Source organism: Penaeus vannamei, chromosome 30 (genome assembly GCF_042767895.1).
Source record: "Penaeus vannamei isolate JL-2024 chromosome 30, ASM4276789v1, whole genome shotgun sequence".
Taxonomy (NCBI): Eukaryota; Metazoa; Arthropoda; class Malacostraca; order Decapoda; family Penaeidae; genus Penaeus; species Penaeus vannamei.
The window spans coordinates 1,758,177-1,783,726 of record NC_091578.1 but is presented as its reverse complement, the minus strand read 5'-3'; the positions used below and the strand labels follow the sequence as shown (position 1 = coordinate 1,783,726).

Below are 25,550 nucleotides of genomic sequence, written 5' to 3'. Positions count from 1 at the left end.
TTTCTCTCTCTTCTGTCCTTTCTTCCCCTTTTCCTTCTCTTTTCTCTTTTGTCTGTTTTATCTCTCTTTTTCTTTTTCTCTCTCTGTCTTTTTCTCGCTCTCTCTTTTTCTTTTTCTTTTTTCTCCCTTTTTTTCTCTCTCTCCTTTTCCTCTCTCTTTTCTTTTCTCTCTCTCTCTTCTCTTCTCTCTCCTCTTTCTTTTTTCTGTCTTTTCTGTCTCTCTTCTTTTGTTTTTCTTTCTCTGGGGCCCCGTTTTTTCTTCTCTCTCTTCTGTTTTGTTTTCTCTCTCTCTTCTGTCTTCTCTTTTTTCTTCTCCTTTTTCTTCTCTCTCTCTCTCTCTCTCTCTCTTTTTCTTTTTCTTCTTTTTTTTCTTCTTTTTCCTTTTCTCTCTCTCTCTCTCTCTCTCTCTCTCTCTCTCTCTTCTCTTCTTGTCTCTTTTTCTTCTCTTTTTCTTCTCTTTTTCTGTCTTTTGGTTTCCCTCTCTGTCTCTCTCTCTCTCTTTTTCCCCTTCCCTTTTTTCTCTTTTTCTTTTTCCCTTTTTCTTCCTTTTCTCTTCTCTCTCTCTCTCTCTCTCTCTCTCTCTCTCTCTCTCTCTCTCTCTCTCTCTCTTCTTCTTCTTTTCTTTTTCTGTTTTTTTTTCTTTTTTTCTTTTTCCCTTTTTCTTTTTCTTTTCTCTCTCTCTTTTCTTTTTCTTCCCCTCTCTCTCTCTTCTTTTTTCTCTCTCTCTCTCTCTCTCTGTCTTTTCTCTCTGGGGCTTCTGTCTTCTGTCTTTTGTTCTTTGTTTTTCCTTGTCCCCGTTTCTTCTTTTTTTTTTGTTTGTTTTCTTTCCCTCTTTTTGTTTTGTCTTTTTTTTTTCTTCTTCTCCTCCTTTCTTCTTCTTTCTTTTTCTCTTTTTCCCCTCCCTTTCTCTTCCTTCCCCTGTCTCTCTCTTTTTTCTTCTCTCTTTTCTTCTTTTCTTTTCTCCTCTTCTTTCTCTCTCTCTTCTTCTTTCTTTTCACTTTTCTTTTCCCCTCCTTCTTTTCTTTTTTTCTTTTTTTTTCCCCCCCTCTTCTTTTTTTTTGTTTTTTTCTTCTCTTTTTTCCTCCTCCCTCCTCCTTCCTTTGCCTCTTTTTTCTTTTTTTTTTTTTTCCTCCTCCTTTTTCCTTTTTCTCTCTTTCCCTCTGTTCTTTTTTCTCTTTTTTTTCCTTTTTCTTTTTCTTTTTTTTCCTTCTCTTTTTCCCCCATCTCCCTCTTTTTTCTTTTTTTTTTTTTTTTTTTCCTTTTTTTTCTTTTCTTTTTTAGTTTTTTTTCCTTTTTTTCTCTCTTTTTCCTTTTTCCCCTTTCCTTTCTTTTTCTTTTTTTTCTTCCCCCTTTGGGGGCCCCCCCCCCTTTTTTCCTCTTCCCCTTTTTTCCTTTTTTTATCATTTCAAAGCACTCAATTTTGTTATTATGTCTACGTAGAAAGTACATTATTTTTTTCCCTATTTCAGATCCAAAGCAACAACAATGCCGGCTGTACGTGGAGATGGGATGCGAGGCCTGGCGGTCTTCATCTCAGATATTAGAAACTGTAAGCATAAATTGTCTGATGGGGTTCCAAAATGTTTTTGCTTTATATTGCCACCTAAAACCTTAGAATTTCTATTAGTTTTAAGCTTGAAAAGAATTTTAAAATGCCTAGAAAAAAAGGCTGAAAACAGAAAGAGCAAATTAAAAACTAGAAATAACTTTTCAAGTTAGATTTTTGTTGTAGATTTTATTCATATGAACTGACATAATGTTATTTTTAGGTAAAAGCAAAGAAGCGGAAGTTAAGCGCATCAACAAGGAACTGGCAAACATCCGTTCCAAATTTAAAGGAGACAAGACGCTGGACGGCTATCAGAAGAAGAAGTATGTATGTAAGCTGCTGTTCATATTCCTCCTGGGCCATGACATCGATTTTGGCCACATGGAAGCTGTGAATCTTCTCTCTTCGAACAAGTACACAGAGAAACAGATAGTAAGTGTGATGAGAGTAGAGTATGGATTTTTCAGTGCTGGCTGAGATGTTTTAATGTGCAGTACAGAATATGTGTAGGCTAGTGCATTACAGAATACGCGTAGGCTAGTGTGTATGTTCACATTGGACTGTAATGTGTGCATAAAAGTAATGTAACGCATACCGTTAAGCCTGAAGCGAGTAATGTTTTCTTAAATGATAATAGAAAAGTGTGTAGCATACATTTTGGTTGTCAAGCTTTGAAGGGAGAAAAAAAAGAATGTGTGTAGATTCCTTTGCTTATGTATTGATTTATTTTCCAGGGTTATTTATTCATCTCTGTTCTGGTGAATACAAACAGTGATCTTATCAAGCTTATTGTGCAGAGCATCAAGAATGATCTGGGCTCCCGAAACCCTGTGCATGTTAACCTTGCATTGCAGTGCATTGCAAACATTGGTTCCAAGGAGATGGCAGATGCATTTGGCACAGACATTCCAAAGTTGCTTGTGTCAGGGTAAGATTCTCGAAGCAAAATACAAATATTAGTCTCTCTTATTACAAAGAAATATATATAGTGTTATATTGACTGAGATCACGTTAATACTTGCTTATAGGTTTATACTATCTTTTATATTTGATTTCTGTCTTTGCAGAGAAACCATGGATGTTGTCAAGCAGTCCGCTGCCCTCTGTCTATTGCGGCTCTTCCGAACCACACAGGAGATCATACCTGGTGGAGAATGGACGTCACGCATCATCCACCTGCTGAACGACCAGCACATGGGGGTTGTCACAGCTGCCTGCTCTCTCATTGAGGCCCTTGTTAAAAAGAATCCTGATGAGTATAAGGGTTGCGTTTCCCTTGCAGTATCAAGACTTTCCAGGGTAAGCATATGAAAGTTGTTTCTGGCATTGATTTTGTATGAACAACTTAATTTTTAGTACAAATACATTCATAGTTTTACATTCCTTCAAGTCCTCAATTTTTTTTTAAGGGGGAAAATAGCTACTATGAAAGGCAAACCAATCTTGTTTGATTATATTTTTTGAGCAATGATTTTTAACAAATTTTTAGGACTTACTGAAGGAAAAAATCTGCCATTGTAGGAGCAATTAAGGATTTGTGCAAGATTGTATAGACTATGAATGGTGATCTGTATACTATACTAAAATAACTTTTGCACAGTATATTTGATATAGAGAATTGTTCATCCAGCTGCAAAACATGTATATTTTTTCCTTTTTTTTAATGGAATTGGTAAAAGAAGAAAACTTTTTTGACCACAGATAGTGACAGCAAGCTACACAGATCTGCAAGACTACACCTATTACTTTGTACCAGCCCCATGGCTCTCTGTGAAGCTCCTGCGTCTACTCCAGCACTACCCGCCCCCAGAGGACCCTGGTGTGAGGGGACGTCTCAATGAATGCCTTGATACCATTCTCAATAAAGCACAGGAACCACCAAAGTCTAAAAAGGTATGAAGAGCTCTTATAACCCTAACACACCAGCACACCTATATGCACATGCTCACACACACTCATTCCCTTTGGTATATAACACTAACACACCAACGCACGTATGCGCATGTGCTCACCGACACACATGCACTCACATGCTTTTGCTTACACTCCTACACACTTGCATGCAATTATACCAAAGTGGCACACATATAAAGTAAAACATGCTCTCACTTTCACACCTACACACTTGAATATGCTTTCCTACGTGTATGCAGATACCTACACAAGCTTACACATAAATAAGAACATGCCTACATAGACACACATCCACACTTATGCCATCCTCCCACACCTGTACGCCTTACACCAACTCTCCTATGCTAACACCTACATCTTTGCTCATGTCTACTCCATTACCTGTGTTTGCAGTTATACTTGTGCCTGCACTTATACCAAGCCTATACTTGTACTTATACCCATACCTTTACGTATACCTTTGTCCTCATTACACTTTTTCCTGCACCTATATTTTAGCCCATGATTACACTTTTACCCTTATATGTATATTTGCCAACAAAAGTGATGCACTTGTTGCCGGTTGTATGGGAAAAATAAGAATCGTAGCATTTTGTATCTACAATATTTATACCATAAAGCAAGTATGCAATCATTTCTGTGTTAAGCATTTCATCACAAATACAGAATTTTAGAAATTGTATAAAGACATCTGATAAACAGTGTCCAGACACCAAGCTAGTGTGGATCATTTTAAAGTGTGGTGTTGTCATGATGTAGTACAGGACAGAAAAGTTTTGCTATAATTAGTCAGGTGCAATGAACTGGTCATTTTTATGTATGAATTTACAGGAATCTCAGAAAATATTATAGCAGCAATAATTATTTGTCTCTATTTATTATTCATTAATAAGATTTTAGAAAATAGTGTATATAGTAAGTAATCCATTCAAGAGCACACATGAATTGAATACAAACTGTCAGACACTGTTTGGTATAGAAATGGGCCTGTGTAATGGAATGCTATATTATTTTATTTAGGTTTGTAGTCTGTTATTTATCTGGTGGTTATATTAGTGACATGTAACCCATTGAATCTTATTATATCAATGCATTACCATAGTCAACCTTTGATTATGTTACATTAGATACAAATTAGCTGACTTTTTTATCATGTCATTGGCTCTCCTGCAATACTTGGTGGCTAAGCAACAGTTTTGTCTTATACCCCTCTTGACACCAGTGTGTATACATACCTGCTTGACAGCCAACCAATCAACCTAACTATTTATCTATTATCTTCCTACCTACTTACCTTCCTATCTACCTACTTACCTTCTTTACAGGGTTCCTATCAATCCTTAGAAAGTATTAAAATGCATTCAATAATTTTTGGGAAATTTAAGGCCTTAGAAAGTCTTAAAAAAACAGAGCTTTATATGTAACATATCTTAAGATGTCTTAAATTTGCCCAAGGCACATCTTTGTTCACATGAATGTACATCTGCTACTGGTGGATGCTGTCGGTATTCACCCTTTACGGCTTGAATGGATCATTTGTCAACAATATTAGATCTCGACCTTTGTTGATTGATGTGACTGTTTACTTATAGGCCAGGGGAGGCGGGGGAATGTGCGCAATCTATCAGAGTCTACATAAAAATCATGTTCGGATGAATTTTTTTTTTACTTAGTCACCGACGTGACAAGTAGGCCTATGCATTACAGGAAGTGTGTATTCAGTGACAAGTGGCTCCAGGTCATGAAAAATAATTGGTATAAGTCTTAGAAAGTTTAAAAAGGTCTTTAATTTCATCAGCTAATACCAGCAAGAACCCTGTACCTGCCAGCCTAGGCCTACCTTCCTGTCTTCCTTCCTACCTTCCTTCCTACCTTCCTACCTACCTTCCTTCCTACCTTCCTACCTACCTTCCTTCCTACCTACCTTCCTTCCTACCTTCCTACCTACCTACCTTCCTTCCTACCTACCTACCTACCTACCTACCTACCTACCTACCTACCTACCTACTTACCTATCTACCTACCTACCTACCTACTTATCTACCGACCTACCTACCTACTTACCTGTCTACCTACCTACTTACCTACCTACCTGCCTACCCACCTACCTACCCACCCATCCATCCATCCATCCATCCACCCACCTTCTTACCTTCCTACTTACCTACCTACTTTCCTACTTACCTACCTGCCTTGCTACTTACCTACCTGCCTTACTACTTACCTACCTGCCTTGCTACTTACCTAGCTACCTTCCTACTAACCTACTTACCTTCCTACTAACCTACCTACCTTCCTACTTACTTACCTACCTACCTTAGTACTTACCTACCTATCTTACTACTTACCTGCCTACCTACCTTACTACTTACCTGCCTACCTACCTTACTACTTACCTGCCTACCTACCTTACTACTTACCTGCCTACCTACCTTACTACTTACCTGCCTACCTACCTTACTACTTACCTGCCTACCTACCTTACTACTTACCTTACTACTTACCTGCCTACCTACCTTACTACTTACCTGCCTACCTACCTTACTACTTACCTGCCTACCTACCTTACTACTTACCTGCCTACCTACCTTACTACTTACCTGCCTACCTATTTACCTCTCTTCTTACCTACCTACCTGTCTTCTTACCTACCTACCTCTCTTCTTACCTACCTACCTCTCTTCTTACCTACCTACCTCTGTTCTTACCTGCCTACCTCTCTTTTTACCTACCTACCTCTGTTCTTACCTGCCTACCTCTCTTCTTACCTACCTACCTACCTACCTCTCTTTTTACCTACCTACCTACCTCTCTTCTTACCTACCTTCCTACTTAGCTACCTTCCTACTTACCTACCTACCTTCCTATCTACCTTCCTACTTGCCTACCTACCTACCTTCCTACCTTCTTATGTACCTTCCTACCTATCTACCTACCCTCCTACCTATCTTCCTACCTACCTCTTTATCTACCTATCCTCCCTCCCTCCCAATCTTATAACCTCAAAACTGATCATTGCTTTGGCTAACCAAACTCTATCCGAAAGCCATCAAGTAGTCAAAACCGGCTTCTATGGCATGGGAATTTCCAGGTGGTGTAGGCATATATAAGCATAATTTTAACAAAGAATGGTGTAATCGAGCATGCGAGATACAGTTGTAATGTACATTTGTATTGTATCTCTTTGACATGTGAAAAAATTAATGATATATTGTAATTATCTTTGCAGGTGCAACATTCAAATGCCAAAAATGCTGTTCTCTTTGAAGCCATCAGCATAATCATTCACTCAGACAGGTGGGTTTTCCTTTTAACTTTGTTAATGTCATTATCGTTAGAATTGCTTTTTTTTAATACAGATATTGATTTGTCTTTTGACGTAAGCAACCTGAAATAAATGGCATGATTGACAATTTTTGATATGCTGTCACTTTTCAAGACTTCATTGTAGTGATGAAGATATGTTGAAAGGAATACATTCTAAGTAAAAATAAAAAAAATCAACAAAAATGATACAAAGCTTTTTGACGTGATGTCACTTTTGAAGACTTTTTATTGTATTGATGAAGATAAATTGAAATGAGTACATTCTAAGTGCAAAAAAGGGGTCAACTTGTGAAATATTTCTTTGATAGTGTTACTGACTTTGCCATATGGATGTGGACTTATGCAGAATACCTTTTATGTTTTAGTGAGCCGAACTTGCTAGTGAGAGGCTGCAACCAACTGGGGCAATTCCTCTCTCACCGTGAGACCAACCTTCGGTATCTGGCCTTGGAAACCATGTGTCTCTTAGCCACCTCTGAGTTCTCCCATGAGGCTGTCAAGAAGCACCAAGAAACTGTCATTAATGCACTAAAGGTAATTAATTATCCATGCAAGAGAGCATTTGGTAAATATCTTGTTTTCAATTTTCACTTGTAAGGCATGCCAGTTTCATTAGCTTTATCTTGAAATTGGTGTTTCAGTTTTGTGTTGCCAACTGTTCTCTCAATAGTCCTGAAATAGAGTATGGGCTCATATGTGTAACTACCAAGAATTTATTAACCCGTTGCCGCCGGGTGTATTCCCATATGTTAACCTTTCAATCCAGATGACAGGACCATTATTTCATGAAAACATTTGGCTTGAGGGGTGGGTGACGTTAACATACCGTCTTTAGAAAATTTGACTGTGGGCCGGGTGCCGTGTACTTGCTGTTGTGAGCATTTTAGCTGAAGGCTGAGTAATGGAAAAAAATCGCCACAGGTGCATTAGACTCATTTGGCATTTAGTGAAGGACTTTTGCATTATTCCCATTGAGAAACCAGTGTGGAATGTAGTGTTCTTGAGCCACAACTGGAAGAGTGCCAGCTCCAGAGGGGAGACCTTGTCCATGCTCAGTTTGTGTTGTAGAAAACTGAATATTACAAAAAAAAAAAGTTACATAATTTTATTTTTGTTGCACTGAGTTATGGACTACCCAGTGGGATGATATGGAGTCTGTACAAGCAAACAGTCTATTACCATCTGGATAAAAGAAATCAAATGGTAGATATAGACACTGAAAAATGCAAAAAAAAAAAAAAAAAAAAAAATGCTTATGCATAAAAAGAGAAAGTATTATTACAAAGGAGAGTTCAGTTACTGCACAAGAGTGTTTGCATGTGCCTGGCCTACAAGCTGCACACCCATCAGAGCAGCTGCTCACATAAGCCTAATGCCTATATTTTGGGATATACTGTGAAGTAACTGAATCCAAGGGCTAGATTATAGCCAACTTATAAAATCAGTCTGTCAGTTATTTGTTTTTACTTTTATTTGTTTCTTTTTTCAACCAGTCTGTTACCTGTTTTTATTTTCATTTGATTCCTTGTTTTCACCTTGATGTTACTGTTTTTTTAAGAGTAGGGACCATGATCTGATGCAAATTTATTTCAAAATAAAGTACCTAATTATATCCTAATTAATTTTACAGACTGAGCGTGATGTAAGCGTGCGACAGAGAGCTGTTGATCTTCTCTACGCTATGTGTGATCGCAGCAATGCTGAAGAAATTGTGCAGGAGATGTTGAATTATTTGGAGACAGCTGACTACTCTATCCGAGAGGAAATGGTGAGAGCTTGGTGTTGTTGAGGGAAATGTAGTGGAAATGTTCTGCAGAACAATGTGTATTGGGAATTTTAGAATATTTTTAAAAATTTGAGGAATACATTTATAGTTGGGAATTTTTAAACTGATTGTGATTAGAAGAATATTTTAATAGTTTCAGGTCATTTTGTGGTGCAAAATGATTTTTATGGTATTATGCTACTCTTGTAGATTTAATTAGAGTAAAAAAAAGTATGGTTACAGAGAGCAAAGAATCATAGAATTAATTATTTTCTCTTTTTCAGGTACTGAAAGTGGCTATCCTGGCAGAGAAATATGCACAGGACTACACGTGGTATGTGGATGTGATCTTAAACCTCATCCGAATTGCTGGAGATTACGTTTCTGAAGAGGTTTGGTACCGTGTTATACAGATCGTAGTCAACAGAGAGGATGTTCAGGGTTATGCTGCAAAAACTGTCTTTGAGGTAAGTTTTATTATGGAATGGAAGTGAGGAGAGAGAGAATAGTCTTTAAATTGAATGAAGACGAATGATTTTTCCTTTTGATAAAACCCTTGTAGAAATAGTCATTAATTGAAATTTGTGTCAGTAACTTATCTGGACTGCTATCTCAGTTGTTGCAGTAGTGCAATACTGCAGATTTTTAAAAACTTGTTCCTAAAACTCTCAGTCTTGTTCTAATTTTATCTTTCTTTCTCAAAGGCATTACAAGCCCCAGCTTGTCACGAGAATATGGTGAAGGTTGGTGGTTACATCCTGGGTGAGTTTGGCAACTTGATTGCAGGGGACTCCAGATCAGCACCAGCAGTACAGTTCCAGCTTTTGCATTCAAAGGTAAGAAGGTTTATAGAAGATATCTAAGGTTGGAAAGAATTTGCACATATTGATAGGTTGGCTTCATATTTTTTGTGAGAATTGATGTACTAAAACAGCCATTTCTCTCGGCAGTACCATCTCTGCTCCCCTGGAACACGTGCACTGCTCCTCACCACCTACATCAAGTTCATTAACCTCTTCCCTGAGATCAAGACGCAGATACAAGATGTCCTCAAGTCGAACTCCAACCTCCGCTCCTCTGATGCAGAATTGCAACAGAGGGCTTCGGAGTACCTGCACTTGTCAGTCATTACCACAACTGATGTTCTGGTGAGAATACTGCATTTTTTGCATGCATTTATTTTTTGGTGAGGATCATGATGCTTCTCTGTACTTTGTTTATTTTTGTATTCTTTTTCTTTGAGATACTTTCTTTTCATTGTCTGTTATGAAGTTTTCTTTGACCACCTCTTAATTCCTATGTTTTGTTCAACTTGTCATTGTGTTATGCCATCCTTTTTTTATATATATACTTCCCCTCCCCTTGCCCCCTCCTCCTCCTTTTCCTCTTTTTCCTCCTTTTCCTCCTTTTCATTACTTTTAGGCTTCCTCATCTTCCTCCTTATGCTATCTCCTGCACTGCAACTCTTGTTTTTCCTTTTAGATGATTGAGGGTAAGATCATAATCCATATTTTTGTATCAGTTTTTTAAAAGTTATTGGATGTATTTAGTAACTTCCGGTGACTCTAATTTCAGGCAACAGTATTAGAAGAAATGCCTCCTTTCACGGAGAAGGAATCTTCCATCTTAGCGGTGCTAAAGAAAAAGAGTGGAAGAATGTCTGCGCAGGAAGCTCAAAGGGAGGCAAGAGTTCAGGCTCGGGAAGGCAATGCAGCGCCAGCAGTTGAGAAGACTCAGACGGCACAGGTAGGTTTTCCATGTAGTCATTGTTTTCCATGATGACAGATGTTTAATTATGAATATAGATACTTGGGAGGTACCAAATAAGGTCAATATGGAGAAATTGAAAATAGGGACACACAGTATAAGGTCCTTTTTTCTGTATTTATTTTATCATCACCTTAATTTACAGATGAACAATTCAACATCAGCTGATTTACTAGGCTTGTCAACTCCACCTGCCAACCAAAATAATACTCAGAGTAACACTGGTAAGTTCCATTATAGGTCTAAGCACCTACTATCTCTGTCATGTTTAGTTTTACACGGTATATTTCTTATTATTTCTCATTATAGTGTGACTAGTATGATGATTAAAGATTGTAGTTGAATACACTTTTGCCCCTAGTTCTTAAAACAACAAAACTTGTGAATTAAATCTTTATGCAAGCCATTAGAAACATAAATCTGTCAACAGGGGTATTGGTTGACGTGTTAGGGGACCTGTATGGAGGTGGCGGCAGTGGTGGTGGAAGCAATACAAACACTCACAATGGGACAGCAGCGCCATCACCAGCCTCTACATCGGGAGCAACTGACAATATTAAGAAGTGAGTACTTCTCTTTTTAGATCAGAATTCTTTTATAATCCATATTGAATACAGTAATGAAAAAGGAGATATCGTCAGCCCACCACATACACTGGGGTTTGGTTGCAGGAATGCAGGTGCCAAAAGCTCCTAGGCATACAAAAAAAAAATACTACAGCATTTACATATAAGCTAGGCACATGTCTTCTAGATCATTTAGATTGTCTCTAGATACTTGAAAGTACTTTGCAAATAATTGTTCCATTGGATTAGTTAGTGTACATCTTCAGTACAAACACAACTTTCATACACTTAACTCCAAGCACTCACCACAAAAAGTTTCTCCAATTGCTGATCCTACAGTTTGCTTTTCTGTCATGTTTTGAAAGAGAAATACATGGAACAAACCACAATACTTCAAATACTGTAATAAATAGGAAAAATCAAACTTTATCATCAAACAATGCTTAAACATCTGCTGGAGAATTGAGGATACAGCATGATATGTTTGTTTACGGAATCAGTACATAGCTCAGTGGGCATCAAGTTGAGATTTTTTCCAAGATTTCTCTTTCTAGAAAGAATATCAGTAATTACTAATTGAGTTTTTGTAGTTAGAAGTGACTAGGGAGAATACCCAGTTTTATCCATGTGGTCACATAAAGATTTGATGGATATTTTGAGTAAGATGCCTTTTCAAACTTTGATATAAACTTTTTTATGTTGTATAACTACTTTTTATGAGATTATGATATTTTTTTGTGAATATGAGTGTAGGATATTTACAATGTTGACAAATGTATCAACTTTTTACCAGTTATTTTTTATGTGTTTGTACATATTAAAAAAAAAGATAAGACCAGATGTTTAAGATAAAAATTTCTTTGCTTACAGATTTGTTTGTAAAAACAATGGAGTTTTGTATGAGAACGATATAATACAAATTGGTATAAAGTCCGAGTTTAGACAAAACCTTGGTAGGATTGGCATATTCTATGGCAACAAGACTTCAATGCCATTGCAGGTATGTTTCTGTATTCTGTGTTTCTCTCACAAACTGCCTCATATTCCCTCATAACAATTTTGAAGGGCTGTGGAGTTTTTTTTAGCTGTGGTATGCACTATTTATAGTCTGTTCAGTCTGTAAAATAGGAGACCCCACCCCTTCCCTGGGTTAAATCCTAATGCTATCAGGGCTGTTTCATGGTGGATAATTGGTGATATTTGGCTTAGTTTGATTATTATTATTTCTTATCAAGTTTACAGTTTTCATTAATTAGTAATTGTGCTTCTCATATTATTGATTAAATTTGAGTCATGATGTGAGTAAGAGTATATTTCTTCTCAAGTTTGCATTTCAGTCAACTCCTAATTACTTTTCTCATGATCCATTCATTACATTAAGATCAGTGTATGTGAATGGAAAGTTTAGGGTATACTCAGATATTATATTTCTGTGGAAACCAAGCTAGCGGTGGTGCCACACAGTCCCTGCCACTGGTTACACAGTCAGTTGTTCAGTGATCAATTCAGAGAGAGTGATAAGTTACAAATTCATTCAGAAAATCACCTTGGCTGAAGAATTATTTTTGTTTTATCTTCACAGTGATCGTGGCAGTTAGACGAGTTCATAGTTGTAGCAATGAGTGATGACTAAAATTGTTATTAGTATTATTCATTTGTCCCTCCTCCCTTCATACTTTCTCTTGGTTCAGAACTGTAGCTTCTTATCTTTCATTCTTCCTCAGGCATTTTTAAAATACACTCACACTCACTCACTCACACTTTCTCACTCACACTCTCACTCACTCACTCACTCACTCACTCTCTCACTCACTCACTTTCTCACTCACTCACTCACACTTACTCACTCACACTTTCTCACTCACTCACTCACAGTCACTCACTCACACTTTCTCACTCACTCACTCACTCACTCACACTTTCTCACTCACTCACTCACACTTTCTCACTCACTCACACTCTCACTCACTCACACTTACTCACTCACTCACTCACTCACTCACTCACTCACTCACTTACACACTCACTCACTCACACTTTCACTCACTCACACTCAGTCTCACTCACTCACTCACACGCAGTCTCACTCACGCACTCACACTCAGTCTCACTCACTCACTCTCACTCACACTTTCACTCACTCACACTCATTCTCACTCATTCACTCACTCACACTCAGTCTCACTCACTCACTCAGTCTCTCTCTCCCTCTCTCCCTCCCTCACTTCCCTTCCAATCCTCCTCCTCCCTCCCTCCCTCCCTCCCCTTCCAATCCTCCTCCTCCCTTTCTGCCTCCCCCTCCCCTTTCTTCTTCCTTCTCCCTCCCATCACCTTCCCCTCTTCTCTCTTCTCTCCATAATGCCCAACTTTCTTTTATCATCTTTCACAAGTGATTGTTGTTTACCTATATTGCCTTTCCTTGTTATCAGGCCTTTTGTCCAAGTGTGTCTGTGGGTTTGGCACAGCAAGGCAAGGTGACAGTGCAGGTGAAGCCAGTAGAACCAACTATTGATGCAGGAGCTCAGGTCCAACAACTTGTTAATTGTGAATGTGTTGAAGACTTCACCGGTAAGTTCCTTTCTTTTTCTCTCTTCTTTCTTTTGCTTCTTAAAAGGTTTCAAGAATTGTGTTTTGTGTTAGTGAATTTGATGATGTGGCTACAAATGTTTTAAAACTACAAGTGTTGTAGAATTATTCATCATGTATTCTTTCAGTTTTTGCTGAAAGTATATAGGAGCTCTTTTATTTTCATCAAATAGAGAAATCTGTTATAATAGTTTGATATTGCTGCTGCTGCTTCTAATAATAATGATAATAATTATTATTATAATTATAAAAATTATATTGATGATGATAATTTACATAACAGGTTATCGTTTTCTTCATTACAGGTCTACCCGATTTAATTGTTAGCTTTACATATGCAAACGTCCCACAACGTCTGGCTCTTCATCTTCCACTATCAATCAACAAGTTCTTTGAGCCAACAGACATGAATGGGGAATCTTTCTTTGCACGTTGGAAGAACCTGAGCGCGTAAGTGTTATCCTTTTGGCAAGAATTAGTTTAATTTTCATTGTAGTTCTTCCTACAAGCACAAGATAAGTGATTTGCACATGAAAACAAAGAAGTTTTTGGCTCTAGGTGGTCAGTAAAATGTGAGAGTAAGACGAAATGTTAGCTAGAGGAAACAAAGAACCCAACAGGAGAAGAAGAGGGAGAGTAATGAGTAATGTTTTCTCCATGGGTTATTTGGGAAGGTTGCATGACTCGAGCTGTGATTGATTTGTCACCTAACTTGACGCTCGGCTCCTTTGCCTTGCCACCACCCAGAGGCTGATATTGCAGCTGAGTCAACACCTTCTTCCATTCTACTAACTCAGAATATTGGCCTTGAATATTTTTTCTTAGAATACATAGGTAGTCAGCCAAGTTAAAAGTATTATATCAAAATTGACCTGTCACTTTACTTACCTCAATTCAACAAGGAGCACCACAATTCTTTTTTTGATTGTGATGTTTGATAAAAGCTGATTTACAACCAAGGGATTTTTGCCTTTTTAATTCTTAACAGAAGGCCTCTTTACATTAAAAGAAACTAGTAAATAATCAGCTAGTAAAATAGGTATTCAAGCTTGAGGATGGGAAACCTAGTAAAATGAGTATTTGTCTATTTATTTAGAATAGAGACCCTTACTGTCTCCTCGATACTGTAAATAAGAAATGCCAATTTACTTGGCATTAGGCAGGGGATTCACACCAAAATGAAAAATGTCAGGAGACTGGCAAAGTTTAGAAAACTATAACCTACTCCCCCCCCCCCCCATTTAAAAAGAATTTTTTTGCCCATGTTTATTCTACTTTTATAAAGATAAAAAGACTATAGACTTACATAATGACATTATTCAGGGTGTTAGAATTGAGATGTATGAAGAATAATAGCGTAGATTGGTATGATGAATTCTCTGTTTGGAGTAGAGGGCCTCAGTTGTTGTACAAGATAAATTTTCACTGTGAAGACAGTGTAGAAATAGATTGTTTATAGTATAGCATGAACAAATGGATTTTTTTTTTTTCTATACCTGTCACTAGTATTGAAGCATGAAAAATATTTATGTAGCTTTTGTGCTTTCTTTTTATGAAAATATAACCATTTTACCCCCAGACCTTCGCAAGAGGCTCAAAAAATTTTCAAGTGTTCAGGAGCCATGGAGACTGCGGCCATTAAGACTAAACTTTTGGGCTTCGGCATGCAACTGCTTGAAGGTATTGACCCGAACCCAGAGAACTTTGTGTGTGCTGCTATTATTCACACACGAACCCAACAGATTGGCTGCCTTCTTCGTCTTGAACCAAACCGCCAAGCTCAGGTCAGTCAGCTCTGGAACTGAATCATCTCTCTCTCTCTCTCTCTCTCTCTCTCTCTCTCTCTCTCTCTCTCTCTCTCTCTCTCTCACTGTCTCGTCTCTCTCTCTCTTTCTCTCTCGCTCTCTCTCTCCCTCCCTCCCTCTCCCTCTCTCCCTCTCTCCCTCTCTCCCTCTCTCCCTCTCTCCCTCTCTCCCTCTCTCCCTCCCTCCCTCCCTCCCTCCCTCCCTCCCCCTCTCCCTCCCCCTCCCCCCTCTCCCTCCCCCTCCCCCCTCTCCCTCCCCCTCCCCCCTCTCCCTCCCCCTCCCCCCTCTCCCCACCACCCCTCCCTCTCCCCCCCACCCCTCCCTCTCCCCCCCACCCCTCCCTCTCCCCCCCACCCCTCCCTCTCCCCCCCACCCCTCCCTCTCCCCCCCACCCCTCCCTCTCCCCCCCACCCCTCCCTCTCCCCCCCTCTCTCTCTCTCTCTCCCCCTCCCTCCCTCCTTAGCTGTATATTTGTGTCATTTGTCTGTTAATTGAAAATAGGTGTGACAGACTGAGAATAATAATAATAAGTAAGTCTTCTTGCTTTCACAGATGTACCGATTAACCATCCGTGCCAGCAAGGAGTCAACTTCAGGAATTCTAGCGGAATTATTAGCTGAGCAGTTCTAACATTCGACTCTGACAGTGTCAGAGCCAAGCTAACATCTATCATGAGGCAACATCGAAACACTATCAGATGATCATGTCATAATATTGATAAATTGCATTGTGGGGAAAATTCCCCTAGTTGGTATGTCATTTAGTGTTGTCGAAAAGGTAGTGTATCGGGAAAGCTGCCATGAGATAGAGGGATAGAGAAGAGATTTTCAGTATTTATTGTTATCTTTATTTTGTTCAGTTTAGTCCTTTATTTTATTTATTATTATTATTATTTTTTTTTGGAGTTCTTGCCCTGTAATATGGTTATTGGCCATTCATTTAGGTTATCATCATCATCATCATTAGTTTTTCTTCGAGAAGGTTTTGTTTTTGAGACATGGTAACTTACCATTGATTATGGAAGCCACCAGCTTTTGGCCAGGACATATCATGCACTTGTACTGTCCATGTTAGAGCTTCTGGTATTGTGACATTTAAGCATAATGCAAGTCACTGCTTAAACTATTAAAGAAATTGGGAAAAAAAATTATGGTTTCATAGAACACAAAACATATGTTATGAATGTGGGAGGAAAAGAGTGAAGGAATGTCGCAAAAAGTCCTATGAGATGTGTATCAGAATAGTTTGCAGATTTACTAGGGAATTGCTAAAGAAATATTTCTAGTATTTTCACATTTTGGTAATAATGGGGCAACGAAATATGGATTATGAAGTCTGTTGCAATGATATGCTTCATTCGCCTACCTTCCCATTATTCTGAAAATTATTGGCAGGATAGCTACTCATGCACTTCTCCAATAGAATAGCTTGCCTGTTGTAAGCCAGATTCCACATTATTTTTTTTCTTTCTTTTTTTTATGGGAATCCGTCAGAGATCTTGGCAGAATTTTATGTGCCTATCATTGGTCCGATATGGCATCCTGTTGCTCGATGTCCAGGAACCTATGTACCAGTGGCTCCATTTCATTCCTCATATGTGAATACATTTACTTGTAAGATAGACAGAAATACTTGAAAGGATATTCAGAAATCATAATTGTATAGAGCACTTGCTAAAGTAAGTTATTATTATAGACTTTTACAAAATGTAATTATGCCCTGACTTGGTTCTAGTTGAGTTATCAGGCAGCAAAGACATGTTTTGCATTATATGCAGACACTGGTCAGATGTATAGATATTATTTTTTAGGTTAGAGTTCTTCCCAGACCTGACAGATCCTCTTGAACTATCGTCTTCACATATTACTTGTCAGTTTTGTATTTTCACAGCAGCAGTAGGGCTTTTTTTCTTTGAGGTGAGAAAGATTACATTTGTCTGGAGTTTTCCTAAAACACAGCTTGAATTTATAAATCTCTTAATGATAGAAAGAGAGGATGCTTTGTGCACCTCAGTAATGCAGGATAAGTTACTGGTAAAGGATTTCTTTAGGGTTTATGGGAGTTGAATATTTTTCCAAGTTCACCATAGTTGGCCACATGATCCCACCTTGGCATTATGTGTACGACATGATCAGAGGCAAAAAATTTGTGGGGTTCACAATGCACCGTGAATTGTGCGTTCGTTTTCAATGATGCCTTGCAGATAATCCAGCAGCCTTGGGCTTACATACAGTCCCACCACCAACCCAAACCTATATCTGTCAGATAATCATCTGTGCTCTTAAGATGCTCTGCCTGTACTCTGAGACATGAGAGCTTTAAATGGTGTCATTTTAGACTGATTCTTCGGTAGCATTTTTCCTTTTACCTTTTTTTAATTCCCAGTGAGTTGTTAAATTTGTTTGGGTTGAAGTGTCAAAGATATGCAAATATTCCAGTTCATCATCAGATTAGGGAATAAATTGTAGCCGTCTTTGAAAGACCGGTTTTTGCTCTGCTCTTTGCTGACTTTTTAATGGCAAAATGAAAACTTGGTATAAATGTATTAGTTTATTAGCATGGCAGGAGTCATTGAGAAAGGAATGCAAAATTTGTTAAGGTGATGCATGGGATAGACTCGGAAACTCTTCTTACCTTGCTCCATATTTACACTGTACAGGTCGAACAGCTGGTTGTAACCTCACTGTCATGTTGTGGTCTCTTACCATACTCGGATCTTTTAACAGATGTCACCATATCCTTGCAAGTGTTATTAGCATTTCTGTATGTCATCATGCATGACCAATATCATGGGGCTTAGAGTTTGTCACTTTTGCCTTGCATCTGGGGAGGTGTAGAAATTTTGAAAAGCCTGCAGATTGCATATATTTGCTTTTCAATTTACTGAATTAAAGACAAGCTCATAGATTATGGTAATACAAAGCTGTGTCCGTGTGCATGTGTATGTATGTGTTTCTGCATGACTGCAGGTGTGTGTCTGATTTGCAGCTTTGTAATTCTTGCTGTAAGTACTATAAAATTGTAAATTGTAAATATTATAATATCAACTGGTTAAAGATATGTGTTTAGAGAGGTACTAGTAAAATAAGAGAAATTTAAATTAAATATAATCAGATGTCCTGTGAGGTTTTGTAGTATGTTAATGGAATCACAAAAGACCAGAGCCAGTGATATTTCGGAATGGGGATATAAGGTGGTGTTTGCACTAAGCCTTTGTTTTTCCAAGCAAGGCCTAGAGTTTATACCATTGTTTTTCAAGGAGGGCAAAGAGTTAACAGCGTGTTTTAGTCTGAAATTCTGTCATTTCCTTCATAGATTACAGCACCAGCCTAGTCAGCTGAACTTGCACCCCCCTTTTGGCTACATGTCCCCTCTTCCCATGCCTAAGCTTATAGCTTGGGAGTTTTATATAAAGACTTACTTGAAACATTCCATTTGGGCATGTAGCAGGTTTATCATTTTGCTTGATGTAGAATTTTGCTTTTTGGGATTTTTGCTAGTGCTTGTAAATGAGGCATCTATATTTGCAAATTCTAAAACAGTTAAAAAAAAAAAAAAAAACAGTGCTGTTAACTTTCAAAGCCCTTCTTTCCCCTCTTGTGCCCATCCTTCCCTTCCCCTCCTATCCCCTTTGCCCCTTCTTTTGTGACAGCCATTTATTTTTGAGTCTTAAATTTAGATATATATATATATATTTGAAGTTGATTTTAGGTGAATTTCAGAGCAGTAAGGTATTCTACAGTTATGCCTTACATGCAGCTCAGACAGAATGTCGCAGACGTAATCTCAAACAAGGAGGTTGATGAATTGTTACTCATGTTGTTGAAGTCTGTTGTGTCGGTATACGTAGAGTAGGTGTGAGACAAGTGTCAGCCATTACTCAATTGGAATTTTAAGTCCACCCCCTTTAAGTACATTGTAAAAAGCATCTAAGGGGTTGTTTTCATGTACGCAGCAGCCAACACATGCAACTGCCTGCACAAACTCTAAGTGACAACCAGAACAGAACAAATTAGAAATGATCAATTAAAATATGGGATCCTACAAAAAAACAAGCAGTTGGGAGACATAACTGGTTGGGTAAGATTTAAACTTGATATTTTTTCCTTCCAATTTTATTCATGTGACACTACTCTTTAACAACCACATCATTCAGGTTTGTGAAAGGAGAAATGGGGACAATATGTTGTAGCAGAGCTCTTTGATAATGGTGTGTTATTTGTGGATAAATGGAAAAACTTTGAAATGGAGAACTTAAAAGCTTACCCTTCCAGTACAGAAGGGAGATCATTGTAGACTTGAGAACCAAGAAGCATTTGATACAGCCACGACGGGATGTGACTGGTGGAAAAGCCCAAGGAAACATGTACCATGTACTTCTCTTTTTTCTCTCCATTTCTGTTGTAGATTTTTCTTTTATCAGTATTTTACTTCCGTAAAATACTGCTAAGGAAGTTAACATTTGAAACTGAGTTTTAGACTAAGCAGTTGTGAGGGAAATAGTTTGCACTTATGGTATGTAAAATAATTTGAATATAATTGTTATAATATATTGTTCCTTGATGACAGGACTTCAAAGAACGTGTTGTTATTCTGCATTGTCATTTGTTTCTTTGGGATTTCCCATGAGCCCTAAATGTGTTCCATATTGAAATTATTGTAAGTGAACGGTAAATAAATGTGTATATTGAAATATTTATTATTTTTATGTAACTGGAAGAAAAGATAGGTGTATTAAAGTATTTAAAAAATGTCAAGAGCCAAAATAGAATATTACTAAAGAAGATTAATTGGAGATGAGGAAGATCACACTTTTTTATAATTCCTGAACTCCTAACATTCCTAACATAATTCAATATGCATATAAGTTGTTTTTTAACAGTTTCTCTGAAAGTCCTGTTGTGGACACAAACAGGCCAATGCCATACACCCAATCTGTATCACAAAACACAAGCTTACTTTTGTATTGACTGCATATTTCTTTATATTATAAATCCATCATTTTGCAAAAAAGGATACATCACAAAGAAAATCTACAATGCAGTATATCTCTCACTGAAAAGAAAATAATATCTATACTGCAGAAATTGTTGGGTCAAAGTTTCCCAAAATGAAAAGAGAAATGGGGACCAGAACTGCATCCCACTCACCCTTCTTGACATACCAGGTAATGCAGGAAATAGGTGTCCCGAATCCTAAAATAAAATTAAAACATTTCTTTACATAGATCACATTATGCCACACACATAAGCTGGATTTAAACACATGAAATGCAACAAGATAATCAAATGCATAAAGATACAGCACCTTGTAGGGGAAATCTAGTATTTAAAAATGCAGGAATAAGAGTAATTCAAGGATTAAGTAAAACATTCATATTCGTTCTTTGACTGACTGACACACTCCATTTTCAACATGATCTAATAGTTGACAAAACTGAGTCTTCGGACTTAGTTATTTAACATCTTTTTACATTTGGTTCCTGAAAATGTTTATCCTTAAAACCTTATCGCGAAGAGTGAAGTATGCTTTCCACATCAGTTGATCCGTTTATAAGAACAACGATATATTATAACAAATTACTTGGCTACCACGGACTGATCTCTAAAGCGCCATAAACCTTTAGGAAAAAACGCACACTTGCCAAAGCAGAAATAAAGCAATATGACAAAAAGCGAACATGGAGGAAATTTTGGTATTCCATGCAAGAAAAGGACCAATTTTAAGTGATAGGAAGTCCACTTTTCATTACCATGAGTGCATTAACCCCACAGTACCTACGAAAAGATTAGCTACCACCCAAAAGATGATGAAAAGGGTTTTTATGTATCAGATGACGGAAGAGCAAACTAGAAATTACTCTGCTTCAAGCCAAATAATAGTAATTTCACTGAGAAAGTGCTTTTCCACTTAGGATAACCATACCTTTCGATCTGGGTTCAGGTGTCATAACAAAATTCAAATAATGGTGGGTGATGAAAGCAATAAAGATGATCAGAGTAACCATATGCAATAATAAAACCATATTCTTTAGAAACCGAAACTACAAAACATTCCTAGTATTCCAAATAAATGCAAATACTTGGTACTCCCAGTTCGTAGTAGATCTGTGAGCCCGCACATGGACTTATTAAGTAAGGGTGAGGATAACCTAAGTTACCTCATCCTTTTGAAATCTAATTTTACTTATGTCTCAATAAACGTGTCAAAGTAAAGTGAAGTAAAGTAAAGTAAAGTAAAGTAAAGTAAAGTAAAGTAAAAAAAAAAAAAAAAAAAAACGATAATAACAATGATAATGATGATAACAATAATAAAAATAATGATAAAGATGATGGCAATAACGATGATGAAAACGATACTTTTCTCACTAATCATAATGATAATAATAAAAATAATCATATAATGACAAAATCAACAATAATAACAATAACAATAATAATAAAATAATTTACCCTACAAAGTACCCAAAGAAAATGGTCCGCCAACGTTCGCAAACCCTTTAGAAAATGAGAAAGATAGAAAATGATGAATAACAATGCAAAATCCCTAGAGAAATCTGCGACATAGATTCCCCTGGGTTATAGTTGGGACTGCCATACACGACAAGAGTGCGGATCTGCCTTCAATCACGTATTGTTCCATTATGGTACACTATGGAGTTGAAATCTGTATTTTTTATCTGTGGGGTGATAAGACTAACATTCATTACTGTTATTATCATTTTATTATTATTATAATTATCACTATTAGTAGTAGTAGTAGTAGTAGAGGAAGGAGCAAAGTAGGAATATAATAGTAGTAGTAGTAGTAATTATAATCATTTTATTATTATTATGATAATTATTATTATTAGTAGTAGTACTAGTAGTAGAAGGAGCAGAATAGGAATATAGTAGTAGAAGCAGTAGTATACTAGTTGTAGTGGTAATAGTAGTACTAGTAGTAGAAGTGTAGTAGTAGCAGTGGCAGCAGTAGTAGTAATAGTAGTACTAGTAGTAGAAGTGTAGTAGTAGCAGTGGCAGCAGTAGTAGTAATAGTAGTAGTAGTAGTAGATGTGCTTAACCTGTGGTAGCTTAAGAATGAGACCTCAACTTAACCTCCGCCATTAGTTTTGATCTGCCCTCATATCTCTCCATTTAGGAAATCACAAAAACTTCAAATTGACCATTTTTTGTACCACATCTTTTGATCTACCTTGCTTGTTACTGCGATTTAGGAGAGAATTCATTCTCATTATCTCTCTCTCTTTCTTTCTCATTCTCTTTCTCTCTCTCTCTATCTATCTATTTCTCATTATCTGTCTCTCTCTTTCCCATTCTCTCTCTATCTTTCTTTTTGATTCTCTCTGTCTTTCATTCTCTCTCTATCTGTCTCTCTTTCTCATTATCTGTCTCTCTCTCTCATCCTCTGTCTCTTCCTTATTCTCTCTCTCTCTCTCTCTCTCTCTCTCTCTCTCTCTCTCTCTCTCTCTCTCTCTCTCTCTCTCTCTCTCTCTCTCTCTCTCTCTCTCTCTCTCTCTTTCTCTCTCTCTCTCTCTCTCTCTCTCTCTCTCTCTCTCTCTCTCTCACTCTCTCTCTCTCTCTCTCACACACACACACACTCATTCGCATTTTCTTTCTCTTATTCGCTTTCTCTGTCCCACAAAAATCAAGAACTAAGATAAAAACAATTTTAAAATCTAAACTGAAGAAGAGAGGCAATGATTTATTATGCTAAAACAAATAAGAAATTTGCAAAGATATCCATTTTCTCCAAAGTAATCTCTGTTTGCCTGCGGTCAGATTATTATTTTTCTTATGAAGGTTAAGATATACTAAAATTCAGATAATCATCACAGACGTCTTACGTACGTCTTCGCCCAGGTATTTTAAAGAATTAAAGATGGGAAGAGAGAGAAGGAAGAACATCGAACGCCTGCTGATAAAGTCTACGGTGTATTGCGCCTCATTTCACGCTTGGTTGCCATGGATACCGAGGACGCTCTGCTGTAGTAAACAAGACATGTCTCTTCCTCCCAGAGAATATCTTTGGCTTGGAACAACATCTCCACGCTTTAGATTTACTCACGCACGCGCGCACATACACATGCATACATACACACACACAAACACACACACACACACACACATGCACATACACACACACATACACATACACACACGCACACACACATGCACATACACACACACACACACACACACACACACACACACACACACATACACACACACACACACACACACACACACACACACACACACACACACACACACACACACACACACACACACACACACACACACACAGGTAGATATGTTATTGGCAAATGCGCTGGACATATGATCATACATGAAAATAAAAAATATACCAAACATACACATATGAAAATAATTTGTAGTCCATGGAAATATCATATGTGTTTACATAACTTTCTTTAATAAAACATGTCAGTAAATCATTAGATCAAATCAACATATGACTTAAATTGCATTTCAAATGAATGGTAGCGAGCAAGTACATACACAAACCTACCAACAAACATCAATAAATACGCACAAATGGATCACTAGTTAAAACACGGAACAAGAAAAAAAAAAACATTAAAAAGCAACAAAAACGTGTGGAAACATAAAACTAAAATAGCTGTCATTTCGTATGTAACTTTGGTCTCGCCATTCGTATCTTTTGACGTTTATCGCTGCCAGGTGTTAAGCTGAGATCTCGCCCGTCTTCTTCGCCGTTAGTCTGTGCTCACGCTGCCGATATCTGGTAAGAGGTGGTTCAAAAATTTCTACATTTTCAACATTTCCAAAGCGCACTCTAGGGAGGGGGTAGGTGGGTGGGGGTGGGGGGGGAGTATTAATCTTCTCGCACGGTTTTTAAGTTTGGTGAAAATGTCGGTCAGGTCGTATCGAGTGTTCAGTATCTGCGGCTGATACTGATACCTGATCCTGATGTTTGTCCCACTGACCAAGCTCCAATTTATGTGTAACAAGTGGTTACGCCCCCTACCTCTCATTATCTCCCTCTAATACTTCATTTTACGTACTAGCTACTATCTTAGCTCTTCCTCTTCCTCTTCTTCCTTCGAGGATCTTAAATTCTCTTCTTTTCTTTTCTTGTATTGTATCTGTCCCAACTGAAAATGATCCCGATACTTCTCCCGATTGAAAATGACCCTTGATTATGAAAATGACTCCCTGTCAAGTTTTTTTTCTTTTATCGGGGTAGCAAATCTGTTCAAGGACACGTCATGGCAACATTTTCAGGTTAAGCTTTTAGGGGTAGGGTGGAAGGGTCAGCCAAAAGGGAGCGCTCTTTGTACGCCTGTGAAAATGTTTAAAATGTTGAACCGCCCCTAAAAGACATTCTATGTATTCGACTGATGTACTTCCTCGCACAGTACACGTCGTGGCAAGTAAAGCTGGGGTTTGCGGATGCGTAGTAACCCTCCTTGGTGCGTTTGAAGTTGTTATTGACTCCTTCACTTGCCTCGTTGCTGGATCTATATCACCAATGCCACAGGAAATGAGATTGTTTTAGGTATTGCCTCCTGGGTATGCTCGGCGCCAAAACCAGGCCGATGGCGCGAACCCACGGATCATCAAGCTTCCCATTCTTCTCTCTCTCTCTCTCTGTCATTCTCCCCTGTCTCTGTGTCTCTCTGTCTGTCTAACTCTCTCTCTCATTCTCTCTCGCTTTCTTTTTGTCTCTGCCTCTCTGTCTCTGTCTGTCTGTCTGTCTGTCTGTCTGTCTGTCTCTCTCTCTGTCTCTCTCTCTCTCTCTCTCTCTCTCTCTCTCTCTCTCTCTCTCTCTCTCTCTCTCTCTCTCTCTCTCTCTCTCTCCCTCTCTCTCCCTCTCTCTCTCTCTCTTTCTCTCTCTCTCTCTCTCTCTCTCTCTCTCTCTCTCTCTCTCTCTCTCTCTCTCTCTCTCTCTCTCTCTCTCTCTCTATCTCTCTCCCTCTCTCTCTCTCCCTCTCTCTCTCTCTCTCTCTCTCTCTCTCTCTCTCTCTCTCTCTCTCTCTCTCTCTCTCTCTCTCTCTCTCTCTCTCTCTCTCTCTCCCTCTCTCTCTCTCTCTCTCTCTCTCTCTCTCTCTCTCTCTCTCTCTCTCTCTCTCTCTCTCTCTCTCTATTCTCTCTCTCTCTCTCTCATTCTCTCTCTCTCTCTCTCTCTCTCTCTCTCTCTCTCTCTCTCTCCCTCTCCCTCTCCCTCTCCCTCTCCCTCTCCCTCTCCCTCTCCCTCTCCCTCTCTCTCATTCTCTCCCTCTCTCTC

At 38.2% G+C, this 25,550-nt stretch overlaps 1 protein-coding gene across 1 annotated transcript in view; it reads left to right on the top strand.

Moving 5' to 3' along the window:
* AP-2alpha (adaptor protein complex 2, subunit alpha) overlaps window positions 1-19,971 on the top strand; it is a 40,567-nt gene extending 20,596 nt beyond the window's left edge. The window contains exons 2-20 of the mRNA XM_070142825.1: window positions 1,469-1,548; window positions 1,769-1,980; window positions 2,283-2,476; window positions 2,616-2,847; window positions 3,250-3,441; window positions 6,692-6,759; window positions 7,155-7,323; window positions 8,420-8,557; window positions 8,839-9,021; window positions 9,259-9,390; window positions 9,505-9,702; window positions 10,130-10,300; window positions 10,467-10,545; window positions 10,752-10,884; window positions 11,758-11,887; window positions 13,317-13,455; window positions 13,779-13,923; window positions 15,053-15,257; window positions 15,831-19,971. Coding sequence (XP_069998926.1) covers window positions 1,469-1,548; window positions 1,769-1,980; window positions 2,283-2,476; window positions 2,616-2,847; window positions 3,250-3,441; window positions 6,692-6,759; window positions 7,155-7,323; window positions 8,420-8,557; window positions 8,839-9,021; window positions 9,259-9,390; window positions 9,505-9,702; window positions 10,130-10,300; window positions 10,467-10,545; window positions 10,752-10,884; window positions 11,758-11,887; window positions 13,317-13,455; window positions 13,779-13,923; window positions 15,053-15,257; window positions 15,831-15,908 — 2,878 coding nt within the window. The 3' untranslated portion in view covers window positions 15,909-19,971. The remainder of the gene's footprint in view (window positions 1-1,468; window positions 1,549-1,768; window positions 1,981-2,282; window positions 2,477-2,615; window positions 2,848-3,249; window positions 3,442-6,691; window positions 6,760-7,154; window positions 7,324-8,419; window positions 8,558-8,838; window positions 9,022-9,258; window positions 9,391-9,504; window positions 9,703-10,129; window positions 10,301-10,466; window positions 10,546-10,751; window positions 10,885-11,757; window positions 11,888-13,316; window positions 13,456-13,778; window positions 13,924-15,052; window positions 15,258-15,830) is intronic.
* The last annotated feature ends 5,579 nt before the right edge of the window (window positions 19,972-25,550 follow it).